Raw genomic sequence first — 10175 nt, 5'->3', positions numbered from 1 at the left:
GATACACTAAATTGTACTTCTTGTATTCATTGGTTGACTGAGTATATAACCACTAAAAATAAATAAACCAGTTCCAAGAAATAATATCTAAGTCTCTGCAATTCCATCTAGTTACCAAAAATCACAGCTTATTTATTAACATATACACCTTCCCAGAAAGTACACTTACATGAATAGTGATTATTTTAAATATTATGTAAATAATATTGGATTTCCCTTTTAACCCTGAACCATAAAGATAAAAGTTCAGTGTTATACAACTGTGAATTTCCGAACAAGAGAGAAATTTAAAATATTTGGGTAGGTCATAGGTCTTGAAAGTAAAAGGATTAATAAAATAATATTTTAATGATGAGGAAGTGAGAAAAAGAGAAATCTATCTCATCCTATTCTATTGTTCTATATAATCTAAATTTCACACAGTCTTAAATATTTTACTTAATCAAAAAGTACATTTTGCATTGGACATATACTTTTTTAAAAAGACCAATCTGATGTATATCTAACAGGTCAATCTAAATAAAAAAATTCAACCTAAAAAACAAATCACCCCAATACTTTTATGAAGGAGTTTGAGAAAGACTGGGAAATGGTGTGTCTTTGAAGCGCAATAATCTCCATAATAGCGGGGGATATGGGTAGTAATTCCTTTTCAAATATGAAGACTTTTTCCAACCATCCAACTGTGCAACTTAGCTGCTACCAACCACCAGACTACTTCAAGATTCATTCTGACTAGTTTCTTTACCTATTCTTCCTTAATAAATTAATGAAATGCATAAATAATTATTTTCATGAGTAAGAATATAAATAAAGGCAGAGATAAGGATAAGAGTAACAGGCAGGTGAAATAATAAAAAATAAACCTAACGTTCCTGGCAAAAAGAAGTAGATGATAACTGCTTGTTTTTCTTGGCAGTATCTATATATTTCAGGGTCTCTGAAAATATGTAACTTCTTCTTATTTAGGAAAAGAACGTATTTTCTAGGTGATAACTTCACAACCAAGGAAATAATAAACCAGTTTCAATCAACAAGTTGTATATTAGCAAAGTAAGTATCCACAGTACTTTCATCATGAAATTTTAAAAAATTAATCCTCTTATTATCAAGTACCTTTGGACCTGAATGATTTATTACCTGCCTTTCCTCAAAAATTATAATTGTCTGCAATTTTATAGTGTTTGACAAAAACATTAAAAACACATAGAAGTTCAACCATATTCAGATCAGAATATTGTCATTATGCTGTTAGCTTTTGTCCTATCATTTTCAGTTACAGGATATTAAAAAAATATATATATATTTTCACAGAATACAAAGGAACAATGAAAACTTTTATTCTGTGTTCTAAAACAAATGATGACACTGAATCAAATCAAGGGCACCAAAAGAACAATTAAATATTTCCAGAATAATCTGAAAGAAATAAATCCATGAAGTATTTTAATTGAACATTATTTAAACTAATAATGACAAAGTAAGTCAACAAAAATATTCATCCACAAAGGTATTTCAAAAGACTAATTATCTACCTGAATCATTTCGTAGGTAAGATGACATAGCTGGGATGAGGCAGGACTGACTAAGAAGCTCTAGAAGTACAGAAGGAAGGGCATTACTGTTCTGTCCTCTACTCTCATGAGATGACTGAGCTTCTCCATTTACCACACCACTCATAGGATTTATGTAACTGGCAAGAACCTAAAAATAAAAATTGTTGAAATTAAATTAGATTCTAGTTTCACATACTTTAAGAGTCTAGTTCAAGTTTCCGTAGTGTAGTGGTTATCACGTTCGCCTTACACATACTTTAAGAGTCTATATTTTATGTTAGACATTCAATCTGAATATTAAGAGTACATATTTACTAGTAAATATTTAATCAATGTCTCACACTATGTTTCAAAAATAAGACTTTGTTTAAATTTTCATAAGAGAAGGATCTGTTTTGCTCAAGAGTGTTGCTTACAAAGGATGGTGCACTGTACATGACCAGACATACAAAAACAATCCATCTAAGGACATTAACTTAAAAACTCAATAGCAACTCTAATATTATTTACAGTAATATTTTATTGTATGAATTCAGTTCATAGTTTGAGGATAATGGAACCTTAGAACTTTTTTTTCCCTCTTTTTGAGACATGGTGACCCAGGCTGGAACACAGTGGAGCAATCGCGGCTGACTACAACCTCAAACTCCTGGTTTCAAGCCATCCTCCTGTCCCTGCCTCCCAAATAGCTGGGACTACAGGCATATCCCATCACTCTTGGCTCATTTTTTAATTTTTTTGTAGAGACGAGGTCTCGCTATGTTGTTCAGACTGGTCTCGAACTCCTGACCTCAAGTGGTGATCCCCCAGCCTCAGCCTCCCAAAGTGCTGGGATTATAGGCGTGAGCCACCACGTCTAGCCAAGATTAGAACTTTATACTAGAATGAACATTATCATGCTAGAATTGCAGAAGGTAACGCTCAAGGACTTGACCAACTTCAATTAGTTGATGCAGGAACCAAAGGTAAACTTTTTGTTAAGCATCTCTCCTCATTTCTGTGGTATACAGACTTTTTATACTAGTCCATTTGCCTAATTCTAGAAACTTGACGGTATCAACTTTACAAATATACCTGCAGAAGACAGGTAACATGTTCCTCTTCCAGCCTTTGTTTAGTTAAGGCTTGCTCCACATCCCACCCAGAAGCTGTAGACCCTGTTCCAAAGCCAGTCCCTTTGGCCCAATATAGCTGTTGTTCTTCTGTTGATGTAGGGTTATGAGAGCTTGACACCTGTGGCTTATAAAAACAAAAGTTAAAAATTTATTACTATCTGGTTTTATTTACCTTCAGGAACATTTATCACCAGAAATATAAAATGGTTCAGCTACCATGAAAAACAATTTGCTGGTTCCTCAAGAAATTGAGCATGAATTACAATGTGACCCAGCAATTCCACTCCTACATATATATATACACACACACACACACACACACACACACACACACACACCCCCAAAAGAAATAAAAACTGGTACTAAAACAAGTATACAGGCATGTTCACAGTAGCTCTATTCAAAACAGCTGAAAGGTGGAAATAGCCCATACACCCACCACCAACGGATTAATGGATAAACAAATACAATGGAATATTATTCAGCCATAAGAAGAAGTGAAGTACTGATACATGCTACCAGAATGAACCTCGAAGAAAACACTATGCTAAATAAAAGATGACAAACACAAAACGTATCATATTGCATAATTCCATTCATGTGAAATACCCAGAATAGAGACAGAATGCAAATTGGCAGTTGCAGGAGCTGGACGAAGGGGTAAATGGAGAGCAACTGCTTACATTTAAGAATACTTAATTAATTGATTAATAATATTTATCAGGAAAAGAAGGGTTAAACCACCTTAAAGCCTAAAGAGTCAACGATTCAAAATTAAATAGAGAAATCAGTGAAAGGAACAGGGAGATGAGCCAGATCCTTTTAGGGTGAATCTAGTAAAAGGATATCTCAGGAGAATTCCATCAAAGTGTCATACATGTTTTCAATCAGAATAAAACAGATTCCATTTCTAGAAGGAGTAATATTCAATTTCTTTCTTATGAATGTGAGGTATACAAATATCTCTTGGGACTAGAGGAAATATTAAAAATGAAAATGGTGTGGAAACAGAAAAAATAACTGTGAGCCACTGGTTTAATAATATAACCTTAACCCCTGTAAAGGTGAAGTCTTAATTATAATTTATGTGGAGGACTGTATAATTCTGGAACAAGAATCTTTCTTTAAAGAATTTTCGTTAAATTTAACATAATACATACATATCCTCAAAATATTTGCAATTAAATGTTAGTTTTAAAGGTAACTCACAAGCAACACACCAATGCTTTTTGTTTCTTTTAATGGAAATACTTTCTAAGGAAAAATATTATGTAGAATTAGCACTTTTATAAAGTGACATATATAGTATTATGTATCTATGACTGGTGAAATTCCAACTTCCACATTTTAGAAGATAAGCTGTTAAGTCATCAAAATTTCATTACCATATAAACATTTACTAGTAGCATAATCAGTGTTACTAATTTTAAAAAGCTATTTATTTCAAAAACATGTCTTAACGTGAAGTATAACATACATACAAAAAGAGCACAAAACAAATAGGTAATGTTTAATGAATTAACACAATGCAAATATCTATTTAACCACTCAGGTCAAGAATTAGAACACTGCACCCCAGAAATTTCCCTCGTTCCATATTCTATTCGTCACATCCTTATTACTCTACCAAGCTAAGTATGATCCTGATTTTTATAATCATTACTTCCTTAATTTTCTTTATAATTTTATCACCTATGCATGAAATCCCAGTTGCTATAGTTTAGTTTTGTCTCATTTTTCAACGTTACATCAATGGAATCATTCTGTGTGTATTCCTTTATGTCTGGCATTTAGCTGTGTTTGTGAGACTCATCAATGCTGTCGTGTGCGGTTGGTTATAGTTGTTCACTTTCGTTACTTTATAGTAGTATTCCATTACGCAGTAGATCACAACTCATTTATCTATTCTACTGGTTTTTTCCATTATTTCTTTTATCCATTCTATTGTTTTTACATTATTACAAATTTTGATGGGCCCAACATTTGGTACTGCTGCTTTTTGAAATTTTAGACACTCTGACGGTGTGTACTCCTAGTGTGTTAAAGTTTTCGTTTGTACTTTTCTGACAACTAATGGAGAACACCTTTTCACATTTATTGGATATTTAGATTGCTTTTTGTAAAGTGCCCATTCAAGTCTCTTACCCATTTTTCTACTGGGTTGTTGGCCTTTGCCCTTTTGAAACTTTATATGGTCTGGATATAAGTTCTTTACCTGATGTATCTATTTATCAGTCTATCTATAAATATCTCACAAATAGTCTCCCATTCTGTGGCTTGCCTTTTTTTTTTTTTTTTTTGAGACAGAGTCTCGCTCTGTCACCTGGGCTAGAGTGCCATGGTGTAAGCCTAGGTCACTGCAACCTCAAGCACCTGGGCTCAAGTGCTTCTCCTGCCTCAGCCTCCCAAGCAGCTGCAGTTACAGGTGCATGCCACCACTCCCGGCTAATTTTTCTATTTTTAGTAGAGACAGGGTCTCACTCTTGCTCAGGCTGGTCTCGAACTCCTGACCTTGAGCGATCCACCCGCCTCAGCCTCCCGAGTAGCTGCACTTAACAGGTACATGCCACCACTCCTGGCTAATTTTTCTATTTTTAGTAGAGACAGGGTCTCACTCTTGCTCAGCCTGGTCTTGAACTCCTGACCCCAAGCAATCCTTCCACCTTGGCCTCCCAGAGTGCTCGGATTACAGGTGTGAGCCACCACGCCCAGCCTTGTGGCTTGCCTTTTCACTCTAATAGTATTTTTTCAAAAGAAGTTCTTAATTTTAATGTAATTGCTTTTTTTTTTTTATCAATTTTTTCCTTTTGGGTTAGTGCTTTATTTTGGGGGGTATCCTGTTCAAGATATCTTCGTCTACTCCAAGTTCATAAAAGTATTTGCCTTTTACCATTTTACAAAAAAAATTTTTGCAAATGGGTATTGTACATATTTTTATACATTGTATACATTTAGATCTATCATTCACTTAGAAGTAATTTTGCATACAGAGCACGTAAGTTTAAAGATTCATTTTTGTTCCACACGGATACCAAATTGAGCTATCACTATTTATTGGTAAGACCATACTTAATTCATAATGTTGCATAGTCACACGTCATATATTAAGTAATCATATATATGTGGGTTTGATTCTCTGTTGTTTGTTAGACTTCTATCCTTTGACTACTAGCACTATAGCTTAACAATAAATAAATTTAAAACCATTAAAGTTCAAATATTTTGGAAACATCGGGTTAAAAAACACCTTATTAAAATAAAAAATTATCTTTATTTTTATAAACACAATCAAATCATATAGAAATAATGAGGATTTTTTTCCATTTTTATTTTCCCTGTGTTACTGTACTGGCTAGGCCCTCCCATTCCATAGTAGTATTCTCTAAAGTACAATAAAGGAAAGGAAGAAGGATACAGCATAAATTCAGCATGTCTTGGTAAATGGGAAACTTTATAATACTCTTAAATCTTTTCTGTTTTTCAAGTAGATGAGTTAATCTGTGGTTTTATACCTAGAGAAAACAATTAATTTAATGTTTCTCTTTCAAATATTCTTTTAGGTATAAAAAAGGGAACATCCCAGTCCCTGAAATACTAATTACTTCAGAAAAACACTTTATTCTGCACTCTAAGAATTAAATTTACTTTTCATAACCAAAAGAATTATAATTGAACCTACCTCTGCTTGATTGAGGCTAGTGTTTGGAACTCGTGGGGCATGGTGGCTCAGAGCAGAGAGACAGACAAGAATGAGGTGTAGGGCTCCAATTTCCAGTGCCATCCGCCTTAGAAGCACACCATCGTCAGTTGTCAAAGGTGTACTGCTAAACAAGCTACGAAGGACATGGAAAGGAAGGGTTGGAAGCACATTGGCTGATGGAGATTGCAGAATATGACCTAGAGTGAAAAGAGAAGAGGACTCAAAATTTAAAAAAATATTTAAAAACACAATAAGGAGCTACATACAGGGTTACAAATTAGTAACAACAATGTAACATAAAATTGTATCACTAAATTTATTATAAAACAACCCAAACACCACAAATAGAACAGTAATATCTTAAAATCTAATCACATATAGTGCCAGGAAAAGCTTTGTAAGATATAGGATACGGAACTCCAAAACAAGGTTGAAATATAAATATACGATAATAGATTATATCAGTTCTCTATATATGTTACTACAAACTAGTATTTAAAATAAAACCTGAACACTAAAAAAGAAGCATTAAGTTTATTAACTTTTAAGAAAGTAACTGCTTGCCTTGGGAGTAGTTTTAACCATGAACAGATATTGAATGAGTGAAACTATTTTTCACCATACAGTTTTCGATTATGTTCTAGCCAGAAATGAGTATTAAATGCAAAGGAAACACCACTACATGAATGGTGGATGAGACAACTATTACAGCAAGAGATATCATAATTATGCTCTTTAATGAATATTCATTGTATATTCACTAAGAACAATTTGAAATGGCATAAAGGCAATTTTCTTTCTTTTCTGCTTAGGGTTACACCTATTACCGGTCTGGTAACAGATTGTTAAAATACAACAGTTCTCAATACGCATGGCATGTATGTATCAAAATATTACATGTACCCCATAAATATGAAATATTATGTAAATTTTAAAAATGCAATGGTTCTTACCACTCTATCTCCTTAAAATAAAAAATTCTATCAAGTAATTAGAAATTCCTGATCTACTAAAATAAATAAAGTTGGCCCTTGAACAACATAGGTTTCAACTGCGTGGCTTCACTTATACACAGATTTTTTTTCCAAACGAACGTCATGGAAAACACAGTACTTGTGGGATACAAAACCCACGTATATGGAGGGCCGACTGTCCATATACATGGGCTCCTCGGGGTCAACTGTGGGACTTTAATATGCATGGATTTTGGTATATGCAAGTGGATCTGAAACCAATCCCCATGTACACTAAGGGACAACCGTAAATACAATTTATACATGAACCAAACAACCAAGACTATTAAGGAGAACCTGGAATTTAATAAAAATTACTGCAAAAGCATATAAAAAATGTCAGCATTTATGAAAGATTCCATCATTATGAAAATACAAAAGAAAAAATATGTAGTTTGAGAATTTGATAGCTTTAGACTTTCAAGATCCACAAATAAATTTACACAGTTTTATTAGATTAAATATACTTTGTGGCACAGGGTTTAATTAACACTTTATTCTTTCTAAATGGCATGTGAAAGAAATCAATTCTAATCAAAACTATAGGATTTTAAAATAACAGAAGAAAATAATAATTTTCTTATTCATATTCACGGCATGGTCATTGACTGAACAAGAAGTAAACCAAATGAAAATCTAATTGCTAGGCTATTCCAATTATAATTTTTCCTTCTTTCTTTCCTTCTATTAAATAACAATGCCAACCCAATGAAAATAATCACCATAACTTTCCATTATTCTTTGATATTATTACATACATTACATATCATTACTTTCTAAGTCTGTTTTCTTTAAAGATTTACTTTCTTAAAAAACTATTCTCATTACATCCCTAATTTGCTTATTAACACATTTTTAAAAAATCTTCATTGTTTTCAAAATAAAATCTAACATTCTTAATAAACCTTTCCATAATCTGTTACTAATTTCAGCTTTTAAAATGAGCTCTTAGTGCTTCCTTTTACGCAAACTTTCATCAGCTAACTTATCCCTTCTCATATATTCTGAACCTCCAAACACTGCTCACATGATTCCTTCTTTATGAAATAACTCATCCCAACCTAAATCTATCTTACAAGGCCATACTAAAAAACTACTATGCCACTGATTTCATATCGCTGGGTAATAAAGAAATAATCTCACACCTGTGAGCCTCCACAACACTGCACTCAAGTGTGTGCAAGGCTTTTTATAATTTGCTAAGTCAATATGTTTATATACATTCCTCGTTATTATTGGAGGACATTAGCTACTTGACAACAGATCTAAATACTTGCTTCAAGTTTAAATCCCTCCATTGATGCCCAGCAGTTTTGTAAGCACTCAGTAAATACTTCCTGAATGAATACAGAAATTAAAATGAAGATTCTTTAGGTTCTATTATGTCTAGTACTAGAAATGAGCTGCCAACAAATCACCTAATAGCTTAACTACGAAAGAAATAAATGATGAATAATAGGCAATGATCTGGACTTTACGCAACCTACTTAAGTATGTGTTAAAAAATTTAATTAATAACACTAAACACTTACTTCCTTCTCCATCATCTGTGACTCCCAATACCAATCGAAGAAGACACTGGGCATGTTTTCTCTCTTTCAGTAGCACTTCGGCATATCCCGGAAGACGAAGAAACAGTCCAAAGGCAGCCAAAGAATGGGCAGGTATGGGAGACATGGTCTGTACTGCTGACTTGATAGGTGGAGGTTCCGCTGCAATTGTTTCTGGTGCTTCATAAACTAACTCCCCTGACTGTTCAATTGTCACCCATTCAAACTGATCACTATCCTTTGGCTTCTCCTGAGTGGTAGATGTTACAACTGGAGCACTCACCTTAAAAAAAACAAAAACAAAAACAGTGTTTGTTTGGCTTTCTGCATGTTCCACTATCAGGTTCAAGTTAAAGACTTGACTTCACCGATCTCTTTAAAACACAGAAAAATAAGGATTAATAAAAATGCTTGCTTTAAAAAACAAGCTTCTAAACATCAGGAAGCACATGATGTCATGAGTATGGCAGTGCCTGCCAACTATATTTATGTTAAAGTTATTATTTTCCCCTTTGCAATTAGTTAAGTATCCGTAGACAGATTCTCTGAGATTATTTAAACAGCTTCTCGCCAAACTTTGATTCATTAGTATTGTATTTTTACTTGTTTTTTATTTTATTTATTTTGAGACAGGTTCTTGCTCTGTTGCACAAGCTGGAGTGCAGTGCTGCAATCATAGCTCACTGTAACCTCGAACTCCTGGGCTCAAGTGATCCTCCTGCCTCAGCCTCTCGAGTATCTGGGACTACACGTGCACGCCACCACGCCCAGCTAATTTTTTAATTTTTCTGTAAGACAAAGTTTCACTATGCTACCCAGGCTGGTCTCAAACTCCCGGCCTCACAAGCAATTCTCCCACCTCAGTCTCCCAAAGTGCTGGGATTAAAGGCATGAGCCACCGTGCCCATTCGATACTGCATTTTTATAATTCTTACCTGAAATAGTAATTGCTATGGTAGTTACCAAAGGGTGACTTCATAATTCTATCACTCCTTCTATATTTTAACTTGACACAGAACTACAAGGAAAAACATTCCCTTCCTCCCCATCTATTTATGTATCCATTTATTAATTTTTTCTGTATGGCTTCTAATTTTATTCTATAAGTTATATTCTGTTAGTCATTATTTATTTTGATGTCCAAATGGAACTAGATGTGGTCACTGGAATCCCCTTAATGTAGTATCCTGCATCCTTTTAACATGTCTCCATCATTCTGAGCCTTTCTTTGCTTTCTAGAA

At 33.8% G+C, this 10175-nt stretch overlaps 1 protein-coding gene across 1 annotated transcript in view; it reads right to left on the bottom strand.

Annotated features, from left to right (window-relative positions):
• The window catches only part of BIRC6 (baculoviral IAP repeat containing 6), a 262303-nt gene that overhangs the window by 81540 nt on the left and 170588 nt on the right, over positions 1-10175 (bottom strand). Inside the window, exons 59-62 of the mRNA XM_012652423.1 lie at positions 8917-9217; positions 6351-6568; positions 2631-2795; positions 1536-1704 (exon numbers count right to left, since the gene is read on the bottom strand). Of these exons, the coding sequence (XP_012507877.1) occupies positions 1536-1704; positions 2631-2795; positions 6351-6568; positions 8917-9217 (853 nt within the window). The remainder of the gene's footprint in view (positions 1-1535; positions 1705-2630; positions 2796-6350; positions 6569-8916; positions 9218-10175) is intronic.

The sequence above is a fragment of the Propithecus coquereli genome, unplaced genomic scaffold, assembly GCF_000956105.1.
Source record: "Propithecus coquereli isolate 6110/MARCELLA unplaced genomic scaffold, Pcoq_1.0 Scaffold39, whole genome shotgun sequence".
NCBI classification, from domain to species: Eukaryota; Metazoa; Chordata; class Mammalia; order Primates; family Indriidae; genus Propithecus; species Propithecus coquereli.
This window is presented reverse-complemented; position numbering and strand designations above follow the sequence as displayed.